The sequence below is a fragment of the Chaetodon auriga genome, chromosome 7 (genome assembly GCF_051107435.1).
Source record: "Chaetodon auriga isolate fChaAug3 chromosome 7, fChaAug3.hap1, whole genome shotgun sequence".
NCBI classification, from domain to species: Eukaryota; Metazoa; Chordata; class Actinopteri; order Chaetodontiformes; family Chaetodontidae; genus Chaetodon; species Chaetodon auriga.
Genome location: NC_135080.1, coordinates 1,163,024 through 1,189,308, shown reverse-complemented (window position 1 = coordinate 1,189,308; position 26,285 = coordinate 1,163,024). Strand labels below are relative to the sequence as shown.

Below are 26,285 nucleotides of genomic sequence, written 5' to 3'. Positions count from 1 at the left end.
CATGTACTGGGCTGTTTTCTGGTTTCTTGGTGTTTTGCGAGACCTTGTAGAAGTGCCTGACTGGTTTCCAGTGAGACGGAGTGAATAAAGTCTGTTCTGGTGGAAACAGGTCAGAGCTGTGCCAAAATCCACATTTACAGCGCTTTTAACAATCATAGCTGATAATCATTTCCTTTCTTACTATTTGAAGTCGTCACGTCTCAGAATGCTTTCTGTTTTTCATACAGGTGATATAATTGACCACACTTTGGGCATTTTGCCATCAACCATCATGGCAGTTTTATGTTGCAATCGAAGGTCAGACTCACTCTTGCTTCTGATTGGACCGGACGTTGTACTGCCCGCCCTCCTCTCTCTCCATGTGGCCTGTCGCTGCTCTCAGCGCGCCCCCTGTCTGCCACTCAAGCCGGCCTGAACCAATCGGGTGCTTTTGTCCTTTTCACGTACGTTCGCCGGCAGCTAGTGCTACTATCCAACATGTCGGCTACGTCTGTGTTCCCCATGTGTGTGCGAGCGAGCCGGGGCCTGCTGAGGCTCAGGAGCGGGGCGGTGGGTGTCTCTTCCCCGGCCGTGGTGGACATCGTCCGGACCCTTTCCACGGACAAGCCGCCGGCCGGAACGGGCAGTGCGACGGGCGGTCTGGCTCAGGCAATCCTCCAGGAAAGACTCCAGCAACAGCAGCAGAGCCAGGTAAGGCAGCTAGCCTGCTGATGTGCGCTCGATTTTAGTAAGGTACCAGCAGCCGGTGGTGTTGGCGGGGAGAGCGAATGCACTGCAGATCGTGGGTATGGCCGTAAAACCCCGCCCACACGAGTTGTCCATGTAAACCAAATCGGAGCCACTTTTCTGACGTTTCTAACCTTATGTTAGGCTGAAAGCTAGTTTACACTAAATATTTAGCGGAGACACAGAGAGGGGCGGACATTGTCCTCTGTTTTATATCATTTGTGAATCAAATGTCTCCTTCGGCATTGTTAGACTTCTGCTCCTCGCTGCGCGTTTCTCTCCGCTGAATGAATGAACCAGAGATCGGGGTAGCTAACAGGTTAGCTAGCTAACGTTAGCATGCGTCTATACAGGGGCTGGCAGGCTGAGCGTCTCTGTGTAACGTCCGTGAGACACACACGAGCGTAATAGTCATTTCTCGGGCTCGGCCGTTACGTTTTCCACCAAAGTACTCCGTTAATGTGTGTGTGGTTTGTCTCTCTGGCTAGCTGTGACGGTTAGCATGTGGTTAGCATGAGCTTAGCTCGTCAGCGCCTGCTGCTGTAACCTGTGTAACCTCGGTAACGTTGAGGTTGTGTCAGCTCCTCACACACACACACACACACACACACACACACACACACACACACACTGAAAAGTATCTGACAAAGCTTCGTGTTATCTGTCTGCTGTCAGCTGACAGATAAACGGCGTTAACAGCCAAGGTTTGTTTGGTTTGAAGGTCAGAGCAGACCCCCCACCCCCCCGCGCTCAGCCTTCCTCGAAACCCAAGTCTGTAACACACACACACACACACACACACACCCACCCCATGACACACACCTAACGTGGTGCTGATGAAGGTGATGTACTGTGTCCTCGTATCTAAGGTGATCTATAAGTAATATTGTTGATGGACAGACTGACATTAAGGAACCTGAAACCACCCTGATGCAGGTGAAAACACCTGGTGGGTAAACCCTGACGTGCTGGAGGAGAGTTGTGTGTTGAAGCTCATTCTGTGATCTTTGGAACCGAAAAATATGAAGTGACATGTTTGATTATTGTGACTCCTCCCTCTCCACATGGTTATTAAGATAATCACTTCCTGCTTCTGAGAGTTCTGATTGGACGGTAGGCGGGGGAGTAGCTAAGGTGACGGTCCGAGCTGATTGGCGTCTCTGTAATCGTGTAATTCTCACCCTTCACCCTTCGACATTATGGCATTAATAATGGTAATTTTTGTTTTTGCACAGGGCCAGCCTCCTCCTGAAGGAGGTGAAGGTGACAAAGAGGGAGAAAAGACAGAGGACAAGAAGCAGAAGGAGAACACGGCCTACGCTAAGAAGATGGTGCTGCGGCTGGCGGGACTCATGGGACTCGGCGGGGCGGTCGGTGTGGTCTACATATTTGGTGAGTGGAGAGTCTACTGGTCCCTGAACCTACTCACCAGACAGACTATCACCCAGGAAACTACCAGAAACACAAAAACATTCAGGTTTTGTCTCGCGGCTGACGTGCTGTCACATCAGAGGAGGCTTTGCAGGGCAGCGTCCGTCACGCTGTCATGCTGTCACTCTGTCACGCTGTCACTCTGTCTGTCCAGTGGATGCTGCAGTTCGCCGCTGACGCCTCGTGGTCGGAGTGAAAGCACAGCTTGTGATTATCATGAAGGGAACAGGTTTCCTCTGCAGCTCACACTGACTGCGTGTTGTTTGATGTAGAGCAGGTTTTCAAACGGGCTCCAGCCTAAATGCTAACGTGCACAAACTTCCTTTCAAATGACAAATCAATCCATGTCAACGCTCCGTGAAGACATCGTCTTGGGTTCTCGTTTCTGATGCTTCATCGTCCAAACAATAAACATTGATTGAGAAAATAAGTGTTAATGATTAATCTGTGGTCGACCTCTCTGTGTTGCTAAATGGGATTTTGAGTTGAGCTGAAACTTGATCAGAAGCCCCCTTCCCTCCTCTGAAGGCGTTGTAAACATTGGGTGTGATTGGTTTATCGCCCCCAGCTTCCTGTTTAGAGGGACGGCCCACAGGTGGGTGGAGCTGGCAGCTGTCAGTCGGAGAAGAGTCAGACTGACTGAGAACATTAAAGAGGCTAAATTCATCCGTTTGTCAGGTAGAAAATAGAGCAGGTTTGAGCTTCCTGCGAGGCCGAGCAGCCAGGAGCTGCTGATTTTTGGCCTTTTCAAGATGACTTGAGGGAATTTTTTGGGAATTTTCAGGGAATTTTCCTGACAGACAGCAGTCAGTCAGCGGTGGCGTGACAGATGGAGCACGCAGAAGATGGATGTTTATTATTTCAGAAGCTACCTTTTGAAGTTTACCGTCCTTTTCACAGTTTTCCCACGTTTTCCTCGTCTCATCCGATCATGGAATGTTTCTGTTTCTCATTTGGAATACTGAAGGGAATAAACTCTTCTAATGGGGAGCTTCATCACGTCTCGGCCACGTGGATTAGCCCCTCTGAGGTATTCTGGATTATAACAAGAGAACACGCACGTCTACATCTGTCTGTGGTTTCCTGCTGATCGGTTTGTGAAACACTTTGTTTCTTCTGTCGTCATAAGATTTGCTGTCGTGCCGTTGATATTTGCAGGTGTCGGTGTTGCAATCGTTTTGAGTCTGGGAATGAAATGACGTGTCTGAATGCTGCGATAAAGCTGCAGAAACATGAATGAATGTTGTACATAGAAAAGGCTGAAAGGTTTTGGAGATGTGCATGTGCGGCCGCGTGTGTTTTGTGAGGCTGCAGCTGACAGTTATTTCATTATTGATCGAACTATTGAGTATTTTTTAACCCATCAGAAGCTCTTGAAGCTGGAGGTGACGTCTTCAAACATCCTGTTGGAAGTATTTGACATTTGCTTGTTTAAATGTTAATTTTGTGTTTATGCCAAACGGCTCAATCTGCTAATTGTTTTAGCACTCGTCGTTAGCGGAGTGTAGCGTCGTTTGAATCCTTTCTGCGCTGGTGTGCTGACACCAAAACGATGTTTGTGATGCTTTTGTTCCACAACAGAAACCTCAGGTGTGTTTTCCCATTTTTAACTGTCAAATTCAAACCACAAAGAGGAACTTAACTTTAATAAAACTGGCAAAAATTCAGTTTCCAGCAGACGTTTGATGACAGCTGTTACTTTACTGCACTTCACAGTTTTAATGTTGGAGTGGTACTAAACTTGTTCTCTCTTTTTCAGGCACCAATTCAGTGGACGAAAAAGGAAATATAGTAAGTGTTATTGTCACGCACACACACGCACACACACACACACACACACACACACACACACACACGCACACACACACACACACACACACACACACACACACACACACACACACACTGTCCCTGCAGGTGTGATTTGGCCCACGTTACAAACCCGTCAGCCTTTCACGGTGATGGTGCTTTAAAAGCTTGTGTCCACACCGTGAGGACACGTTTACCCGTCCGTCCAGGCTCAGGTGGGGTCTCGGCGTGTGTGGCGGTTCGAGGCGGCACACTTCAGCGCTCTGCTGTGAAGTTCAGCCGCCTTTTCCTTCCCTCACTTCCTTTTGATGTGTGGTGGTGTTTTCCTCACCTCACAGGTAGGAGATCCTCTTCCTGTTGTTTAGGATGCTGTAAAGGACTCAGGGTGGACACTGGAATCAGTATAGAAAGTATGAATTTACCCCACGGTGGAGATAAAAAGATAAATCTTCTGGAAAACTTGAGAGCTGAAGCAGCTTTGTTTGGAAATGGCTGAAAGTGGTGCATGTCACAGGTAGTACGAGCAGCTTCATCGCCTCGAACACAACATGTTCTGGAATATGAGGAACTCTAAAGAAAGCCTGCTCCGCTAACGTCAGGTGAACCGTGGAGCACTCGGGAAAGAAGCTGCCTCTGCAGATCGTACTTCTCCGTCTCAGGCAAAGGGTGTCCTTACGAAAGCAAAATTAGCAGCCACACCACATCAGTGCCCTTCAGAGCCGTTCATATTATAATTAGAAGAAATCGATCAAACCGTGGCCAGGCCATACGACCCAGCGCTGTGTCTGTCTGTCCCTCAGAGGTGTGGATGTGGACAGACGAGCGCTGTCGGAGGTGTCGGTATGGGAAAGGAAGGAGCACACTTACGTCACCTTCACCTTTTGTTCATCGTGGTACTGTGACAGAAGGGGCAGCACACTCAGAGCTGGAACAGGAACATCAAAGAGCCCAATTATCCCACATCCACACAGCAATGGCTGCCTCCTCCAGTCCTCTCATGTATATCCATTCAGGGACCAGGCTGCCGTCCAGGTGCTTCTGGGACTGTCGGTGTACAGTCCACCCAGATGTCTTTGTAACGATGGAAGATTTGACCCAAGTCAGACACAGTCTCATCACCAGGTTCTAGATCTGCATACTGGGTCTGAAAACTGGTTCCAGAAGTGGACTATGAGCCCCCACATGATGTCAGAACCTCCAGAGAAGAGACTGGCTGTGTGTGTTTGTCCTCGTGTGAAGCACAGACTGTCTTTTTAGTATCAGTGGGATTAAGCTCATTCAGTTTTAGGTCCACTGGACTGATTTTAAGATGAGTTTAGCACCTGCAGTCATTACTGTGCTCGTGTTTATGGGAACCACAAACCAAACTGTTCAAATCAGACGTCTTTTTACTGTTGGACAGGACGTCTTAAAGGAACTGAAGTCAAGAATCCATCAGTATCTGAACTGCTGCACTCATCAGTGTTGTTGTGGTAATGAGACTCCTGTTCAGACAGCAGCTGACGTGAGTGTCCAGCTCTCAGACAGGATCTGCTGTTGGAGGTGTTGCTCTGGGAAGACAGGCCTTATCAAAGGGCACACTTCTCTCACATTAGGGTCCTTTTGTTGGCACCAAAGAGCCAAACGTGTCAGGAAGGCTTCCTGCTGAGCGGCCTTTAGCGCCTGACTTTGAAGCCGTCAGCCCGAGAAAGACGAGCCGTCCAGAGAGAAGACAGCCCCAGAGGGCCGAAGAGTGGCCTCAAACCATCTTGGGGCCCTGATGGTCTCGGTCCTTGTTTAGCTGCAGAAGTCTCTGAGAAATTAACCCCACATACAAAAACTTTCTGCCCACAAGGATCCAGATTGTGACATTTGTCAACCTACAGGAGAAACCGCCACAACATTCAGAACCCTACCATCATATGAAAAGCTGCTGTTGAATCACGTGCGGCATCAGTGTGTGATGAGGCGTGGATGTGGGACGGACCGCCGTCTTTTGTCTCCACTCACTTCCTTACAGCCGGAGAGGATTGCTCCCTTCAAAGAGCACACTTATCTCACCTGGACATCCTGTTGGGAGCGTCCAGTGCCCAACGGACGACACACTTCTCACGTCAGCGTGGCGGCCGCCGTCATCGGCCTTCAAAAGGCACACTTACGACACCTCGTCATCCTTGGGCTCTTCAGCGTCTTCTGTGACATGTGGCGTGTGCCAGAGCTGTTTGTGTGTGTGTGTGTGTGTGTGTGTGTGTGTGTGTGTGTGTGGTCTCGGCCATGTCGTCCAGCTTCTGCTTTGGTAATAAAGTTCCCACGCTGTTTATTAAGTGTTCATTTTCCCATTGAAAAGACTCTTTAAGGCATCGTCTCTCTGCTGTTTGGAACCGTTTACATGAAGTTAAAGGAGAAGCAACAAGTCCAAGTAATTGACTGGTTGAGCTCAGGGAGGAAACTGGTGATTGTTTGAATTTTTGGTTGATCAGCTGATTGTTTCTTGGATGGTTTAGTGTCTAAAATGTTAGAAGGTAGTGAAATCTTGCAGTTTCTACCAGCCCGATCTGACATCTCCAGATGTCTTGTGTCTCAAGACTCAAGCATCAGTTTGGACAAACAAGACATCCGCTGTACTGTACTGTGCTACACTGCCTAGAGGTCAGAGGTCACACTCAGCGGTCTGTCTGAAAGGCTCAGTCGATCCTCCTTGGACGCAGGTCAGAGGCTGCCGACATGTCATTTGTAATGGCGGTGAGGTGTTTTCAGAGTTGTCCTCTGAAGTTTTGTGGGGATGCGGGAACCAGGACCCGTCCTCTCCTCCATGCTGTATTGTAAAGACCTTTCCTTCCCGCCGTCACACGTTATAAACCCTCGGGCCGTATCCTGTCTAGCCAACAGGCAGACTGGATCACTTCAAAGCCGAGGCACACTTCCGCCACCGTCCTGCTCCACCCCCGCGGGGGAGGAAGTTCTTCAAAGGACGCCCCTCTCGTCGGCTTTGCATCTTACTGTACTCCTCTGCAGGCTGTGAGGTGAAACTATGGGAAATAAGGACGCACTCGTCTCCTCTCACAGTTCATCTTGAGGGAACAACACAGTCTCTTGACACCGTCAGAAGAGATTGAATTAGATCGTTCTAATTGTTTGACTCTGTCATCTGACTTCACCTGAGTCGGGCTTTTTGTTCTCGTTGTTGGACGTTCTGTTGAGACGGCACACTTATCCCACCTTTCTATCCAAACTCGTGTCAGAACTGGACGTTTGTCCTCCCTCCTCCATTCTCCAAAGAAGAACTAAAGGATGGAACAAACAGGACACACAGGTGGTGTGGACTTGTTTGAGCTCCAGCTGAGCTCTGAATGTGGAGAACAGCAGCAGTGATCACTGATTGGAAGGATGAACTGAAGGTTTTCGTAGGCAGATCTCAGCTGAGTCACACCAGGCGGAATCTCTTTGTAATAGTTTTGTATTTCTGTTCTTCAGGCTGTTTGGTATGTGGGAACCTGACCCCCCCCCCCCCCCCCCCCATGCAGTCGTATGAAGGTGTCGATGAGCTTTAAAGGCCTGTTTCACACCTCCGTCCTCACCGACCCTCACAACACAACCAGCAGCAGCTGAGCTCTGCCCCCGCCATCAACCCCCCATATGTTAGCATGTGCTTCCTCCTGATGACTTCTTTTCTCTGCTGTCAGCTTCGTACAGCCTCGTCTGTTCCAGCTCGCTGGAACTTCACCTGCATTCAAACTCAATAAACCTGCTTCCACGTTAGATCCCTGAGTCTTTTCTCCTCAGGACATTTGGTCAAGTTTATTAGTCCAGCAGGTGAAGTAATAGAAATCCAATGTGACCAATCACAAAGCTGGTAGCTACATGTTGTAATGGGATCTATGCTGTGTTTGGTTCATGATTTATTTTATTTTTAATGAGTCACATCATCACAGAAACCAGGAGAGAGTGGACATTTGTCTTTGTACTCTCTTAATTAGTTCAGAATTAGCAGCCACACGCGTGTTTTCAGTCATCCAGACTAATTCTACCTACAACTAATGAACTGACTGAGTCTGTGCTGAATTCAGCTGCACGTCTGCTTCATGGCCACCAGGTGGAGTCCTGCACCAGAGCCCTGAGCTCTGCTCCACAGTCCTGCACTGCTCCTCCTCCTCCTCCTCCTCCTCCTCCTCTGCGCTTCCTGCATCATCTCCTCCATCCATGTTTCTCCTTCTCCCTCTCTGTCTCCTCCTCCTGCTTCCTCTTTTCCTTTTCCTCCTTCTTCATATCATACTCTCTCTCCCTTTTCCCATCCTCTTTTGTTTCTCTTTCTCCATTTCCTCCCTTTCTCCTGCGTCTCCTTTTTGGTCTTTTCTGTTCTCCTCTCATTGGTTTCTGTCCTGAGGAACCACACAAGTCCGTTTAACCCTCAGTCGTAGAGTGATTGGTTTCTTGTGCTTCGTCACGCACACTAATTGGTCCTGATGTGCACCAAACGCCGCTGATTGATTGATGGAATGATGTGATTGATTCTCAGTCAGCTGTTATGTGAGTTATGTGTGATTTTAATACCTTTTCTCACCTTTCTGCCTCCCGACAGATTCCAGATGAGTTCGACAGAGGTGAGTGTAAACACACTGGTGTGTGTGTGTGTGTGTGTGTGTGTGTGTGTGTGCGTGTGTGTGTGTGCTGCTCGATGGAGTTACTAAAAGGTCTGTCTTAAATGCAGTTTGTGTGTGGACGAAAGGCCAAAACACATTTAAAAAAAGCTGCGTTTTAGAAAACCCTGTTTGGAGGAGGCCTCGGTCCAACCAGCAGCAGCAGCTTGCAGGCTGAAAGATGCTTTCTTTCTGTGTGTGTGTGTGTCGGTGTGTGTGCTGTATTCACGCGGCCTCGGTCCAGATGAGTCCTCCTCCATCTTCTGCTGAGCATTTGTGTTTTTATTGACACACTGGCAGCGGCGCGTGTGTGTTGATGTCAGTGTTTGTTTGAATGATGGATCTGTCCGCAGAGCCTCGGTGGCACTGCCAACTGCTACCAACCACCCATATGCCCCCGCCCCATCATTCATCCCCCAAACTGCCTGTCCGGCCGCCCAAAACACAGAACACACACATGCATTTACACTCGGTTCTTCATCAGAGAAAGAGACTCGGCAGCAGGCTGAGCTTCAAGCCAGCAGGACAGAGGTCAGAGGTCGCTCATAACGTAAAGACAGAACACCAGATGAAACTTTTCACTGACCCTGAAAAGCAAACGTCCCAGGAAACAACAAAACTGCCCAAAATGTCCCAGAAAAATGTCCCAGACAGAGACGTCAGTTTCCAAAAAACTGGATGAGTGATGAGCCCAAACATCTCAGCAGCTTCAGGATCAAAGTCCAGACGCTGCTGCTGACCACGGCTGCCATCCAGCTCGCCCTCTAAACGAGTTCTGATCACCTGCTGCTACCAATAATCACTTCATCAATAACTCTGTCCCCCAGAGGTCCAGCCTGTGTCCTGCTGCACATATCCCTCCTCCTGAATCTGTCCCTCCATCACAAAACACTCCCTGAGGTCCACTTTGTCCTCATCTGTCCCCAGAACTCCATCTCCTCATCCCTCCCTCTGCATCTGTAACTTTATTACCGTCTCTCCTCTGTCTCTCTGTCTTTTCGTCTCCCTGTCTGTCACTATCTGTCTGTCCATCTGTCTCCATCTCTGACCTGGTTTCTGGCTCCCTGAGGTCCTCACCTCATAAAGCTAATGTGTTGTTTACAGCCGGCGGCTTGTTGGTTTTCACTAACGCTGATGATTTTAGACTGAGGCTAAATTAAAACTGAGGGAAAAGTGACTGGAGTCTGGTGAGGAGAGGGTGGAGGGATGGAGGGATGGAGGGATGGATGGAGGGATGGATGGATGGATGGATGGAGGGATGGATGGATGTGTCGAAGCATTGATGGATTGACTCATGAACAGAAGGATGGATGTGGATGCAGGCATGCCTGGGCCTCTGGGACAGTGAGGTATTGACGAAGGGATTATTGGTATCAGCAGGCGATCAGAGTTCGTTTAACAGGAGACTTCTGTCCCAGCAGATCGACTTGATGTAAAGCTCACAGCTGTCGCTCACGCACGCACACACACACACACGCACACACACACACACACACACACACACACACACACACACACACACACACACACACACACACACACAGAGTATGGATGCTTTCAGGCACCAGTACACTCCCTTAGACCTCTGAATGGCTTCAGAAACCTCCAACAGTCCAGAGGTCAGATGTGACACCTATTTGCTTCGAGATGCCGCAGTCGGACGACCCCCCACCTTTTATTTTGACTCTCAAGTGTTTTTGAAGATCTACGTCGTCTTCGGGAGCCAATGGGCTTCGAGATGAGAGCCACAGACAGGAAGTCAGACAGTGCTGAGGGACACATTAACACATTTTGAGCTTTGGTTCAGTTTGTTGATCTGCAGAAAAGTAATTAATTAATGATCACATTTCCTCCAGATTGTTTTAAGTTTGTTGCATTTCTCACGTGGTTGCATCAGAAGATATTTGGGTTTGGACGGACAGAAAAAGACACTTGTGATACAAGCTTTGTGATTTACAGTCAAAGTGATGTAGCAGCAGTAACATTCTGCTCATGTTCCTTAATTATAGTCCTTTAAATCTGTGTTTTATGTGCTTCTCTTGTTTTCTGCAGTTTTCCACAAACATCTGCCTGTAAATCTGGACAAACCGTGGGGGGTTTTGTTTTCAGGAGGCTTATTGAAAGCTGTGATCACATGATCATCACTTCACCCTGCGACTATGACTATAACAACATCTCACACTGATTCGCTAAAAGGTGTTGAACCGTGTTGAAGCTCAGATTGAAACGCACCTCTGCTCATTTCCCATCAGCCCTCTGCACAGTAATGAGGGCCAATCATGACCTCGGGGACCTCTTAGGGACCTCTGGGACCAGGGCCAAATAGCCCCTGATGAGTTTAGGGACCGGGGTAAAAGTTCATGATCCCTCAGGGAGCAGAGATTGATAATCTCTGCTCCTTCATCTCCTTCATCCTGTCCTCCTCTTCCTCTTCCTCCAACCCTCCGTCCTCTCCAAGTCTCTCGTCGCCTGTTTTGTTACAGCCTCTCTCCGTCTTCCTCCTCTCTCCTCCTCTTCCTCCACTATGCCACCCTCCCCCTCTGCCATCACCTGCTTTCCTCCTCCTCCTCTGGGAACAGCAGACGGCGAGCAGAGGGATGGGTGATGGCGGGATGGATGGATGGGTCTTATGGGACGTGTTTGGCGACGGACTCTGTTTATGTGCCAAGTGGCGGCATTCGGCATTCCACACACACACACACACACACACACACACACAGAGCAGCCCCCTTGAGTTTCATGACATAATGACCCTTGATCGTCGCTGCGATGGCGTCTGACTCTCCTCCGTGAGCAGTTGTTGATATGCAGACGCACACTTAGAGACAAACCAGCACCACGTGTCCTCCAGCGTTTTCTAATCACGTTTAACAGTTTGCACATAAACACATGTTGGAAAACTCCGTCGGCTCGGAGCGTGCTCATTAGTTTTTCCTGAGCTTTCATCTCGATGCTAATGATGTTGAATAGACCTCAGTCTCCAGTCGTGTTTCCAATCTTTAAGTTTGACTCAGAACAACATTCAAGTGTCTGTTGTTCAAAATCGGCCAAAAATGACACAAAAACACATGAGTTCAAACCCTTTCAGCATCTGTTTTTGCACATCGCGTCTATAAGAGGGCAAACCACTGCAAGAGACACATTTCAGGTTTATGGTTTCATGTCTTTGGAGCCTTTTTTCCCATGACTCCACACGACTAATGGAGACAGCAGGTCCTGTAACTAGTCCAGCACTGAGCGAGCGCTGTAGCTCAGGTTGTTGGTTATGACTGGCAGCGTTAAGGAAGACGGACGCACTGATCTGTGTGGTTTAACCAGAAGCGGCTGTGCTGCCACCAGACTCCATTCACAGAAAGGGTCGTTTTAGCATCGTGAAACACGCTGCATTCAAACTCGGCAGAAACGACAAAACTCACCAAAACCTTGTGCGGCAGCTCTGATTGGTTGGAATAAAGTGTTAATCAGAAGCAGTGGGAGTATTTTCACACCTGACTCTGATTCAGTATGTCTCACTTTAAAGGACAGACGGAAACTTTGGTTCTGTGACTCTTTGATAAAATATGTGATTATATATCTGAATTGAGGATGTTCGTTGGCAGCCCAAACATTGGACCACTCGTGCTGTGATACTGGACTCCTTCCAGTGATGAAGGACAAACTCGTCGGTCCTCATCCTGTGCAGGACTGAAACCTTTGTCTTAAGCTAATGTGAAGCTCCAGCAGTGTGAGTGGGACGTCTCTGAAGCTCAGCACAGAAACACTCTGTAGCTGTGGGACATTATCAGCTGATTCTGTCTCGCTGGACATGTTTTCAAAACACTGAGCAGAAATAAAACGTCACCTCGAGTGTCTCTGCATGCGTTTAGCATGTTGCTATGTGTACACACACACGCCCACACACACACACACACCACTGAGGCCACGCTGTCGTTTGCCTCCCAGAGAGAAAACAAACGACTGATGGAGGAGGAGGAGGAGGAGGAGGAGGAGGAGGAGGAGGAGGAGGGTGTTGTTGTGAAGCAGATGCGGAGCCTGACCACAGCTTTTGTTTGGCACAGAGGCCCCTCCATCCATCTCTCCTCCTCCATCTCTGCATCCCTCTTTCCTCCCTCATTTCCTTCCTTCTCCTCTTCCATTTTTCTTTCTTCTCATGTTTTCCCTCGTGTTCTGCTTCTTCCATCCTTTCTTCTTTCCTTTCTCTTTCTCTTCTTTTATATATCCCTCCTCCTTTCCTGTCATCTGTCCTTCCTTTACTCCTTCATCTGTTTTTCTCCATCCTTCTCTCCTACCCTTTCATCTGTCCTTTTCTCCCTCCCGTCCTTCCTTTCCTTCCTCTCCTTGCCGTTTTCTTTACTCCCCCATCCCCTCCTTCTCTCCTCATTCACTCCCCTCTTTCCTCCCTCTCCTCTGCCCTCCTCCCCCTGCACTGTGTTTTTAACCGTCTCTTTCTGTTTGTCCTTCGTCCTCTTTCTTCTCCTTTCATCTTTTCTCTCATTATTTTGGTCGACCCCTCCCTCCTTCATTCTTTCTCTCTCCCTCCTTTACTGGCTTGTGTCAACTTGTTTTCTTCTCCTCCTCCTCCGCCTTCTCCTCCCTCTGTTTCTATTCGGTCCTCGTCCATCCTTCACAGCTTATTAAAGCTTTAAGGAAATATTTTCCTTCCAAAGTGCTATTTTATTTGAAGATGAAGTGGAAATCCTTCTTCTCCCTTTCAGTTTGTCACACTGCCGACCTTCATCATCTGCCTCTGCGTCATTTACCAGTTTTAAAACACAGAAACTCTACTGGAGCTGTGAGGAATGTTTAGATCCATCATCAGACGCGTCGTACTAGCGGTCAGGTTGTCGCGGTTCAGACCAGCAGCTGTCCGCTCGTTCCAGGCTTTGACGGGACGCCCGTCGCCTCGGCCACGATGACGTCCTCAGCGTCGACCTGGCAGATCAGTTTCAGGGCTGGAGGATGGTTGTTTGGCTCACATCGGCCCACCCGGGCTGGATTCAAGGAAAACACAAACAGGCCTGATCTGACAGCTCGACTGAGCGAGGCCTCCCGGACAAAGAGGCGACATTGACTATGAAAGGAAGACCGTTAGAGGGGGAGAGGAGATGAAAGGAGAGGAGGAGACAGAGGAGGAGGTGGCCTCTCGTCCTTCACTCCCAGGGCTCTAACTGGGGCTTATTTACCTTCTGCAGGACTTCTGTAAAAGTCTTCAAACTGCTCTCCAACATGTCCAAGTAGACAAACAGCCTTGTTTTGTCTCATCCAGCTTTGGATGTGGTCCTCTGTCCGTCCTGTTGTCTGTCCCTGATTAACCTTTGAGAGGCGGAGCCTGTCCCAGCTGGGGCACACCTGGGCGACCATTCACAGCAGCTCCTGACCACACCTGAGACTTTCATCAATTCAACCTCCAAAGATCTCAGTCAAACGTTCTACAGACATTGAGACAGAAAGTAAATCATGTGATCTGGAGCCCAGAGAACCACCAATCAAAGCCCCCATGGCCGACTTCCTCCTCTCAGCAGTGAAGCTGAGAGCGTGACAAAAACAGCTGCTCGTCTTCATCCTTTTCCTGTCCTCCTCTGTTCATCTGCCCATCAGCCTCCCCGAGACATCGCTTCCACTCTCTGTCCTCCGTCCTCCGTCCTCCGTCCTCCCCTGTCGTCACCGCCGCCTTTCTTCCAACCCCATTCTCTATCAATTAACATAATAAAAGCCTGCCTTTATCTGCCGCCCCCCCCCCCCCCCCACACACACACACACACACATCACAGAAGGCATCCACGCATACGTCATCAGCATATACTGCCATATACTGCATACCACACACACACACACACACACACACACACACACACACACACACACACACTCACTCATCAGTCTTTCTGTAGGCTGTGTTTGGTTGGTTCCCAGGGGAGAGGTTACTCCACAGCCCTGCATACACTCCCACACTGCTTACGTGTGTGTGTGTGTGTGTGTGTGTGTTCATTTCGTTCCTCTGAACACACACACTCATGCAGCCTGTCCACTCCTGATTCAGCTCCTGCTCTGACAGACATTCCACCTTAAAGCTGCAGGTCGCTGCCTTAAGCCTTCGAGCGGCACCGTGAGTGAAGAGTCCACGGCGAGCTGACGTCATTGGCTCCTCTGATGGTTTCTCCGTTTGTGGTTTGCTGAGAAACATTACGAAGCTCTTAAACTCGCGCTGCGTCCTCAGCGTCTGCTTATTAAATGAAACCTTTCACAGATTGTGTTTGTAATTATTCACAACAGCAAGGAAGCAGGCAACAGGTTTATTCTGTTAATGTGGGGGTCTATGGGAACTGACTGGCTTTTGGAGGCAGCCAAAGTGTCATTCATTACTGCTGTTGTTGTTATGTCCTTATGAACAGCAGATGTGTGAAGCTGTTTCCATGAATCGTTCAGACGTCTTCAGCCGTTTTTCACCATGTCCACAACAAAAAGGGTTGAAATGTTTGTATTCAAGACGTTTTAAGAAGACACAGTCTCGATACTCTGTGTCTTCTGAGGACACGGATGTTTGTGACACTGGTCACAGGAACCTGTCAGGGGCCTCGTCCAGTTGCGTCACTGGTAACGAAGTTTGGCCAGTTTATTGCCCTTAATTTAACTGGTTTGCAGCCACATGACTGTGTGTGTGTTTACATCAGTTGGACTTTCTCTAAAATCCACTTTGTGAGCCCACGTTTAGAGTTCACTGTCTCCTCTGTCTCCTCTGTCTTCACTGTCTTCACTGTCTCCACTGTCTCCTCTGTTCCCACTGTCCCCACTGTCTCCTCTTTCTCCACTGTCTTCACTGTCTTCATTGTCCCCACTGTCTCCTCTGTCCCCACTGTCTTCACTGTCCCCACTGTCTTCACTCTCTCCTCTGTTCCCACTGTCTCCTCTGTCTTCACTGTCCCCACTGTCCCCATTGTCTTCAGATCTCAAGTCGTTCGTCTCTCACCTGTAACGTTATGTCATACTGAGTTTCTGCACGTCCATCTTCTTTAACCTTTGCTCCACCCTGATCTGTGTGTTCCTCCTCCATCTGCTAATACACACACACACACATACACACACACACACACACGTGTGAAAGTGTGAGCGCGTCATCACAACAGGACCGTGGCAGATGGCTTCTGCTTCCTGCTTCAGCACGCTGCTATGAACTCTGGGGTATTGAGTCCCGGGGGACCAGAGCGTGCTAGCTTCAGCGTGTGTGTTTAGAGAGAGAGAGGTGGATGCTAGAGAGAGGTGTGTGTGTGTGTGTGTGTGTGTGTCTATTTGCAGTAATGAGCCCGTGGCCCCATGGGAAGCGGAGTCGTTATTAGTATCAGTCATTAGCGTGCTGACAGCTGGAGGTGTTACTAGCAGGCTGGGCTCGCTCTCTTATCAGCGGCGTCATCAGAAGGTCGTCTCTCTGCCTCACTGATCAGTTTGGAGGCTGCGGGTCAAATCAGGTGACTCCTCTGATCACCACACTGATAACGACCGGCCAATCAGAGCTCGTCCTGCTGAGTGTCAGCGAGCTTGGTTTGTGGTTTGTTGGATAATAGCGCAGCTCGTGACCTCCAGCAAACCTGCAGTAAAACACCCTGACGAAGCCTCACGTTCATACAGTTCATGTCACGTAACACGCCATGACGCCATTTCTTTTATTATCCACCCTCTGCCTGATGACGGTGCGAGCTTCAGAGATATACTGGCCTGAAACGACATCCTGACTGCAGTTTGAAACGTTAGAGGAGCGCTCTGAACACAGATAAGGCCGGTGATTGGTCGGCGTGAACTGTCAGTCAGAGCGTTCGTTGTTTTCAGAGTTTTAAGGCCGAGCTCGTCGTTTCTGAACGCTCCTTCATCTTTGTGTTGTCTCCGTCTCCAGATCCTCCGGTCGTCCAGCAGCTGAAGAGAACCTACAAATACTTCAAGGACTACAGACAGGTGAGTGCAGCCGGACGTCTTTGATGGGCGGCGCACTCGTCTCAGTGTGATGTGAGAGCTCTGCCCTCGGGAGCCTCATGCAGGATTCCCATGATGCTTTGGGGTTTTCAGAAAACTCCCATGAGTCTATATGCTGCAGGCGTCTCTTAATACGGGCACGTCCGTCTTCCTGTTTGGGCTTTTCAAAGTGGTGATATGTTCAGGCTCCTGTGGACAGACAGTAATGTGGAGTTTCTCTGAGACGGAGTCGTCTCTCGTAGGTGTGTTAAAGGTGTGTGTGCTGGATTTTCCCGTTTGAAGCCACGACTTCCTGAATTTTCTCCAACTTCCTCCTCTGATCCTGGAAGCTGTTGTGAAATATGTTCATGCGTAGTTTGCTTTGATTTATGACGGCGCTCTGTGTGTGTGTGTGTGTGTGTGTGTGTGTGTGTGTGTGTGTGTGTATATGTCTGTGTCTGTGTGTCTGTGTGTCTGTGTGTGTCCTGTTGATGATGTCATGGTCAGATGATCATCGAGCCGACGAGCCCGAAGCTGCTGCCCGACCCTCTGAAGGAGCCGTACTACCAACCTCCCTACACGCTGGTGCTGGAGCTCACCGACGTCCTGCTGCACCCGGAGTGGTCGGTACGTCTCCTCACGCTCGTCTCCTCATGCTCGTCTCCTCTCTCTCGTCTCCTCACGCTCGTCTCCTCTCTCTCGTCTCCTCTCTCGTCTCCTCACACTCGTCCCCTCTCTCTCGTCTCCTCACGCTCGTCTCCTCTCTCTCGTCTCCTCTCTCTCTTCTCCTCTCTCTCATCTCCTCACGCTTGTCTCCTCACGCTCGTCTCCTCTCTCTCTTCTCCTCACACTCGTCTCCTCACGCTCGTCTCCTCTCTCTCTTCTCCTCACACTCGTCTCCTCTCTCTCTTCTCCTCACACTCGTCTCCTCACGCTCGTCTCCTCTCTCTCGTCTCCTCACGCTCGTCTCCTCTCTCTCGTCTCCTCACACTCATCTCCTCTCTCTCATCTCCTCACGCTCGTCTCCTCTCTCTCGTCTCCTCTCTCTCTTCTCCTCACACTCGTCCCCTCTCTCTCGTCTCCTCACGCTCGTCTCCTCTCTCTCGTCTCCTCTCTCTCTTCTCCTCTCTCTCATCTCCTCACGCTCGTCTCCTCACGCTCGTCTCCTCTCTCTCTTCTCCTCACACTCGTCTCCTCACGCTCGTCTCCTCTCTCTCATCTCCTCACGCTCGTCTCCTCACGCCTGTCTCCTCTCTCTCGTCTCCTCTCTCTCTCGTCTCCTCTCTCTCGTCTCCTCACGCTCGTCTCCTCTCTCTCGTCTCCTCTCTCTCGTCTCCTCTCTCTCTCGTCTCCTCTCTCTCGTCTCCTCACGCTCGTCTCCTCTCTCTCGTCTCCTCACGCTCGTCTCCTCTCTCTCTCGTCTCCTCTCTCTCGTCTCCTCACACTCGTCTCCTCTCTCTCTCGTCTCCTCTCTCTCGTCTCCTCACGCTCGTCTCCTCTCTCTCGTCTCCTCTCTCTCGTCTCCTCACGCTCGTCTCCTCTCTCTCGTCTCCTCACACTCGTCTCCTCTCTCTCTCGTCTCCTCTCTCTCGTCTCCTCATGCTCGTCTCTTCACTGAAGCGTCGGTGTTTTTGGGTTTCATGCTGGACCCTGATTGGCTACAAGCTAGCTGTGATGCCATAGAGCCTGCAGGTAAATGCAGGTGTTAAACTTGGACTGAAGGTGAGCTCAGGGAAACAGGTGAAAAACAGACTTAAGCAGACGTTAAATGTGAGGGGCCGGCGGTCCACTGACTTGTTGACGTTACTTGTGCTGAAGTCCGTAAGTTGCGAGCAAGGAAAAACTCCACTGAACTCCGATGTAAAGGATGACAGATGAAGGTTTATTCTTCCACAGGGGGAATCTCATTACAGGAGCAAATTGTATTTCCTTGACTAAAACTATAAACTTGGCTGTATGCCACAAATAATGCTTCAGCTACGGTAAGAAAACTGTACGCTCTCAGTGCAAATTCCCTGACCTCCCCCTACCTGTTTACTGCAGCTCCAAGACCGCTAGCGCAGCAAGCATCAGAGTCCCTTAAAGGGCCAGTAGCCAAAAAAATGAACATGCCTAGTACAAATATATCCAAAGTCATCAATCTAAACATTAATGAGAGACTGAGAAAATACAATAATGTAACATACAGCTAAACTGAGTTTCACTGTCCAAAGTAGGCTATGGCTGTAGGCAAACAACCTATAGAAATAAAATAAAGGCCTATCCCATATAACATCTAGCCTTGGCTCCTATATTAAACTTTATTTATAACGTGTTTTATTAACAGTCCCATCACAGAGCAAACGGAGGAGAGGAGGTGAATGGCTTTATGGGACAGGTGGAGGAGGTGGAGGTGTGTCTCACCACCTGTCGACAACTCTAGTCTGCCACTAGTTGACACTCCCGCATTTAGACACACACACACACACGCACACACACACACACACACACACACACACACACACTCACTCACTCTCTCTATCCACCTACCTGACAGGTGTGCAGCAGCTGTAACTCGACACCTGCCACCTGTTAAAAATGGCAAACACACTCAGAAGTAGCTGCACCTGCCCCACCACTCACCTCACTTCCTGCCCCACACACACACACACACACACACTAACAGTAACCGTTTCAACTGACACCATCATGTTATCGCTGCAGATGATCAGCAAGAGACTGAACTTAAATGTTGATAATAAAAAAACGTTTCATGTGTAAAAACATCAGCCTGGTCACTAAGCACACACACACGCACACACACACACAGGCACACACACACATAACAAACAGAACATTTATCACGCTCACACAAAGCAGCAGTTAAAATCAGCTCTGTGGAGTTTAATGGAGGGAACACAGAGGGAGTAAAGGAGGTCAGACTGCAGTGACTCCAGTGGTTTCAGGTCTGAACTCCGTATTTGTGCTGTTCAGATAAAATGAAAACCTCAACACTCTGCCGTGCATCAACCAGCAGCGTTTTCATCATGATCTCAATATTCTGCTCGAGTTTCTGTGTGATTTAAAGCTTTCTCACAAACGCTGACTCTGCGTTTTTCCGTCTGTTTCAGCTGTCGACGGGTTGGAGGTTTAAGAAGCGTCCGGGCATCGACTACCTGTTCCAGCAGCTCGCACCGCTCTACGAGATCGTCATCTTCACTGCAGAGACCGGCATGGTGAGGCGTGTGCACGCGCGCTCACTCACACACTCACTCACACACACACTCACACACGCTCACTCACACACACACACACACTCACACACACACACTCACACACACATTCACACACGCTCACTCACACACACACTCACACACGCTCACTCACACACACACTCACACACACTCACGCACGCGCGCTCACACACGCTCACTCACACACACTCACACACGCTCACTGACACACACACTCACACACACACTCACACACGCTCACTCACACACTCACTCACACACACACTCACACACGCTCACTCACACACTCACTCACACACACACACACACACGCTCACTCACACACGCTCACTCACACACACTCACACACACTCACTCACACACACACTCACACACGCTCACTCACACACTCACTCACACACACACACACACACGCTCACTCACACACACTCACTCACACACACACACACACTCACACACACACACTCACACACACATTCACACACGCTCACTCACACACACACTCACACACGCTCACTCACACACACACTCACGCACGCGCGCTCACACACGCTCACTCACACACACTCACACACGCTCACTGACACACACACGCACGCGCGCTCACACACGCTCACTCACACACACACTCACACACAGTGTGTTTGTCTCTGAATGCGCCCTCAGAGGTTTGGCTGTGGTGCTGATTGGAGGTGACTGTTTGCTTTGCGTTGCTTCAGGAGCAGAAGCTGTTTAAAGGAAACAGTTTGAGTCACTTTAATAATACATGAACAGTTTGAGCAGCTGAGGGTAAAACTGATCTCCGTCCAGCTGTTGGAGGACTGATTCTGTCTCTGTGGGCTTGGACAGCTGCCTGTTAGCTGAAAGCAGCCAGTTAGCTTAGCTTAGCACGAGCACTGGAAGCTGTTCAGAGGAAACAAATGGCCTCCAAAGCTGACTGAAACACATAAAATCCAGTGGGTTTTATCCGTGCTGGCGTGGCGTGGCGCGCTGTTTGACACACACAGGAGGCGGTCTTTGTCTCCTTGTTGTCGTTGTTGTTTACACATGCTCAGTCCTTTCAGATGCTAACAGAGCCGTCAGCCGGCTCTCTGCTCTGTTTGTGTGTGAAGTGTGGCGACTCGTTTACAGTCCTCTGAAAGCCAGCAGCACACACACACACACACACACACACACACACACACACACACACAGAGCCAAACTCCAGTTACTTATTTTTTAGGGCTGCAGTTAGACATTAACAGTCACAGATTATTCTCTCCATTAACTTCTTCATCTGTTGTTAATAAAATGTTTAAACGTGCTGGATTATCAGTCCAACAGCTGACAGCTCATTTACAGGAACAGATCCGACAGAGAAGGTAATCAAAGTGACGATAAAACTTTACAGCATGGTGATTTGTTCTGTGTGTGTGTGTGTGTGTGTGTGTGTGTGTGTGTCCAGACGGCGTATCCTCTGATTGACAGCATCGATCCTCAGGGTTTCGTCATGTATCGTCTCTTCAGAGATGCTACACACTACATGGAGGGGCATCATGTTAAGGTACGGTGTGTGTGTGTGCGTGCGTGCGTGCGTGCGTGCGTGTGTGCGTGCGTGTGTTCGTTCGTGTGTGCGCGTGTGTGCATGTGTGTGTTTGTCCTCATGACTCAGAGACCGCCGTCGCCCTCCTCCTTCGTCTCCTCACATGAAGGAGGATCCCGTCTCGCTCAGCTGTCAGAAACACTCGGGCCTCCTTCAGTGGTCGTCACAGTCCGACCTCTTTGAAACAGGTGAGCAGCTTCAGGTGAACGCAGGTGAGCACACAGATCATTAGAGAAGAGGAGAAGTGAAAACCTTCAGTTACCTTCAGACCTGATGAGAAACGCCTCCTTCACTCCAGCAAACACCTGAACGCTGATCTAACAACAGGCTGCTGCCTTCTGCTGCTGCTGCCATTGATTCCTCCACCTCCTCCGCCTCCTCACAATAGCCCCCCCCCCGTCTCCCTCTCATGCCTCATTAACCTTCTGCCTCCTTCCCTCTCTCCCCTCTTCCTCTTCTCTCACCTCCCGTTCACCCTCCTTCACCCCTGCCTCCCTTCTTTTCCTCCTCTCCTCTCTCATTTCCTTTGCTCCACTTCTTTTACTCCCCCCTCTCTCTTCACCCCCCCCCCCCCTTCTGTCTCCTTCCAACTGTCGTCTCTGTGTTGCTGACCAACAGTCTGGAGGTTGTGAGGACTGTTTAACCTACTTCCCAGTGACGGCCTCGTCTCGGTGACGCCGGCGCCGACCTGGAGGCAGCAGATGCTCGGAGAGAGTTCTTAATGCTCCGTATGCTGAGGGAGAGTCAGGAGCTGCATCTGTTAAAGGGAAAGTTCCCAAATATCCCCTGAAGTTAAAAATGTTGTTGTTGTGGAGGCCTGGATGCTCAGTTTCTGCCGCCTGTCGTCCGGCGAGCTTCAGGTTTTTCAGTCATTTACAAACGACGGCGCTCTCATCCTGTGACGCCCGTCGGCTGATGCTCGTCGAGCTTCAGATGCACCCAATCAACAGAAGTAACCGAGCAAACAGGACGGACGCGGCAGAGCCACATTACCCACAATGCAACCAGCAGCTTGTGGCGTCGCTCACGTTACTTCGGTGACACGGCGAGGCGAGGGTGCAGTGTAGCGCCCGGACGACGTCCAGAGTTCAGGAGTCCACGTCGAAGGCAGCTTTTTATTCTGACCTGAAGAGGCTGTGCGATCGTCGGCTTCCTGATTTGTTGGAGTCGTAAAATCAGCTCAAGGCGCTTTAATTCCTCGCCGTCGACCATCTCACCGACCTGACCAACGTGGAGCTATTGTTCGCTGGCCTGCATCTGAGCGTTGGCTGCAGGCCTGAAGTGGATCAGACGTCTTATTGTCTGTTCAACAGTTGGATTAACTGTCCGGCTTCAGACTTGTGTCCTGCTGTCCATGCAGGGCTCGCTGTCTCTGTCTGCGTCCCCGTCTCTGTCCCCTCCACAGGACAAACACCAGCAGCGTTCACAGCTGAGCGTTAAGCTAACAGAGGTGTAAACAGGATGTAAACACGTCACCTGTTCTGCAGATGAAATCCAACCTTTGATGTTAAGAATCGTCTGATTGGCTGATTCTTATTTCGTTTTTGTTTATTTTTTCACGCTTTGAGCTGCGGTGAAGCACCGTCACGTCTCCGCTGGCCGTCGACGCCGCCGCTGGCCACAGATGGCTCCTGCCAATACCCTTTCATTGACGCGGCGTGTGTGTGGGACCGTCCAGGAGAGTTAACCGGCATCCAAAAACACAAAGATTCACAAACATCCAGAGGAGCTACGGTAGCCTGGATGTGTCAGTGCGACAGTGTGACAGCAGACAGCATGCGGCCGCTCTGACTCGAGTGACGAGCCGCTGACCTTTAACCTGCGGTCCGCCTTCGCTTTGGTCCGGTCTGGCTGGTGGAGGCGAGTTTGCGGAGAATGAACGGCAGGAAGACGACCAGCGCAGAACATCCAGTGCAGGCTGGACGTCATTGGCTAACAGAAGGTGAATGACAGGAGGAAACTGAACCCAACTTAACGTCTGAATGAGGACCAGGACCAGGACCAGGACTTGGACCTGGACCAAGACCAGGACCAGGACCTGGTCCAAGACCAGGACCAGGACCTGGACCAAGACCAGGACCAGGACCAGGACCAAGACCAAGACCAAGACCAGGACCAGGACCTGGACCAAGACCAGGACCAGGACCAGGACCAAGACCAGGACCAGGACCAGGACCAGGACCAAGACCAGGACCAGGACCTGGACCTGGACCAAGACCTGGACCAGGACCAGGACTTGGACCTGGACCTGGACCAGGACCTGTGTGACAGCAAGTCTGAAAAATAAAAAGAATAAATAACTGCACAACTGTGTGTGCAGACACAGCTCTACACACACACACACACACACACACACACACACACACAGGAGGACAGATGCCTTGTATTCATTGGTTGTGTGGAGGACGGACGTGTCTGCTGGGGTTTGGGGGGTTGATAGAGACGACGAGCAGCGTCCCTGTCCATCTGTCTCACACACACCCTGACAATCACCAGCTGGAGCCACCAGAGAAAGTGTGTGTGTGTGTGTGTGTGTGTGTGTTTGAATGAATATTAAGGATCATTAAGATAATAATAAAGTTGTTTATTTGATCAGGCTTAAGAAGGTCAGAGGGTCCGGGGGGGGTGGGGGGGTGTAAACCCACTTGAATCTCTGCGTCACTGTTTTGAGCTCTGAGTGTCTTTCTAACGTCCGTCCCGCCTCTGGTCTGTCAGGACGTGTCGTGCCTGAACCGGGACACCAGTAAGGTGATCGTGGTGGACTGTAAGCGGGAGGCGTTCAGCCTGCAGCCCTTCAACGGGATGGCCCTGAAGAAGTGGGACGGGAACTCAGAGGACCGGACGCTCTACGACCTCGCCAACTTCCTCAAGAGTAAGACGCCGTCTGCACTCATGACATCATCAGCTGTGAAAAGTTTAGGTTTTTCTTAGTGAACAGTGTCCTCCTGTCCATCCTCCTGTCTGTCCTCCTGTCCGTCCTCCTGTCTGTCCTCCTGTCCGTCCTCCTGTCCATCCTCCTGTCCGTCCTCCTGTCTGTCCTGCTGTCCGTCCTCCTGTCTGTCCTCCTGTCCGTCCTCCTGTCTGTCCTGCTGTCTGTCCTCCTGTCCATCCTCCTGTCCGTCCTCCTGTCTGTCCTCCTGTCCGTCCTCCTGTCTGTCCTCCTGTCAGCCATCGCTCTGAGCGGCGTGGACGACGTCCGCTCCGTGTTGGAGAACTACGCTCTGGAGGACGACCCCATCGAGGCCTTCAAACGCAGGCAGGCTCAGCTGGCACAGGTGGGAGGAGACATCAAACGCACCCCTTTCTGTTTGTCTGGCTTTCCTTTGATGTGATTGGCTGACGTGTCTGTCTGTCTGTCAGGAGGAGGAGCAGCGTCTGGCCGAGCTCTCCCAGCAGAAGAAACAGGGACTCTCTCTTGGCTCCATCGCTTCGCGGTTCTGGCGCTCCAAGCAGCAATGAGCCCCGCCCCCCTCTTACACTTCCACCAATCGCAGCCCAGCTCTCCATCTGTTGAGGTGAGGGGAGGGGCCAGAGGACAGAGGCGGGAGGGGGGAGGCCTGCGTCCTGTAGCTGAGCGTCACGAGCAACCAATCACGCCTCAGCGGACGGGTCTGCTGTGCTGGAACACTGGCCGGCCTCTGCACCAATGAGAGAAGCACTTCCTGTTTTTTGGAAGCGGGGCATCGGCGGCCCCCTCCCTCGGTCATCTTGGTGTCACCTGACGCGTCTCAAGCTGCCGATTGGTTAAGAAAACTAGAGGGAGGATCCAGGTCAGGTTGAACTGTTGTTGGTGTTCGGAGGCTGATCTGAGATCTGCCATCAGCCTCGAGGGCGGCGCCACCACTCACAGGATCTGACCTGAGATCAGCAGTGCTCTGTAACATAAACACCTTCAGAATGTGTATTTTATTTTATTTCTGTTCCTCTGTGTGTCAGGCTGCTGACGGCTGCTGGAGGGGACGACGTCCACATCGTCAATATTGTTTATAAGAAAAATAAAAAGAATAAATAGACTTAAGGCTTTATTGAATATGTCTGCGGTGGGGGCGCGTGGGGGGGGGGGGGGCAAACACCACTATAAAGACTGGATTGGCAGCTGAGCCGTGGGGGGAGACAGGAAATGAAGACATAAAGCTTCCCGTCCAGTTCCCACCTTCCACGTCAGTCTGTGTTATTCCAGCTTCCTGTCCGCTGCGAGCCCATTGGCTCCCCGAATGACAAAAAACAGCTGACGGGTTTTTTAAAAGACTCCATCGTTTCCTCAAACAGCCGCTCACTGTGGGTTTTATCAGACAAACAGGAGGAAGTAGGATGAATCCACACGTGTTTCTAAATGAGAACATCTGACGAGACGAACGTCCCTTCTCTGTGGACAGTATTCAGTGTCCACGCACGCTGTGGACAGACTCTGCTCTCTGGCCTCGTCGCCTCCCTCCTCGCCGGAGGAAACGAGGCGGTGTGGCGGCGTGGAGGCTCAGCTGCCGCTGGTCTTCATGTGCTTGTTGAAGCTTGTGTGACTCGTGTTCGTGTGACCTCACATCCACGTCCTCAATAAAGGAAACAAATCACGCTGTCGTGTCGATTCATTGACGCTCGTCTGTTTCTTTCCTCCACAAACACTTTGTCCTTTTCCTCCTTCACATTCTTGTAAATCCGCCGTTTTCTAGCTGGGCTTTGGTCCTTGCTCAGCAGGATAATGGGCGTTTGGTTTGTCTTTCCAGTTCTATAAATCATTTTAACTGCTTTTAATGCCGTCAGTTTTTCCTTCGCTGTTTACAACATGTGAATTTTCCCTTTTTAACCGAGTTTCCACTGACGGTTCTGAAAAACAAGCCAAATATTGCTCCCGTCAAAGCAGCCTGTTCTGTAGAGGAAGCGCTCAGTGATGTCCGGCAGGTCAGAATGAACGTGTCCTCGTCTTTCTTCGAGCGATCGGGGACGTGAACT

The 26,285-nt window shown here is 50.4% G+C and overlaps 1 protein-coding gene across 2 annotated transcripts; it reads left to right on the top strand.

Moving 5' to 3' along the window:
• Nucleotides 1-451: 451 nt before the first annotated feature.
• timm50 (translocase of inner mitochondrial membrane 50 homolog (S. cerevisiae)) lies at nt 452-25,909 on the top strand. 2 transcript variants are annotated; one of them, XM_076736105.1, is made up of 11 exons: nt 452-690; nt 1,962-2,118; nt 3,917-3,948; nt 8,525-8,546; nt 16,468-16,526; nt 17,031-17,150; nt 19,634-19,738; nt 21,201-21,299; nt 24,054-24,210; nt 24,507-24,613; nt 24,699-25,909. In XM_076736105.1, the coding sequence occupies exons 1-11, from the start codon at nt 478-480 to the stop codon at nt 24,795-24,797; spliced, it is 1,170 nt and encodes a 389-aa protein (XP_076592220.1). In that variant the 5' UTR covers nt 452-477; the 3' UTR covers nt 24,798-25,909. The 2 variants fall into 2 exon arrangements, with proteins under 2 accessions (XP_076592220.1, XP_076592221.1); XM_076736106.1 differs by lacking the exons at nt 452-690; nt 1,962-2,118 and adding an exon at nt 2,775-3,187 and having other exon boundaries at nt 24,699-25,906.
• The last annotated feature ends 376 nt before the right edge of the window (nt 25,910-26,285 follow it).

Excerpts from the sequence above, each read along its gene's own strand:
- timm50 (XM_076736105.1), top strand. The coding sequence starts at position 478 with ATGTCGGCTACGTCTGTGTTCCCCATGTGTGTGCGAGCGAGCCGGGGC. Across the intron at positions 691-1,961 it reads AGCAACAGCAGCAGAGCCAG|GGCCAGCCTCCTCCTGAAGG; the intron begins GTAAGGCAGCTA and ends GTTTTTGCACAG. Across the intron at positions 8,547-16,467 it reads TCCAGATGAGTTCGACAGAG|ATCCTCCGGTCGTCCAGCAG; the intron begins GTGAGTGTAAAC and ends CTCCGTCTCCAG.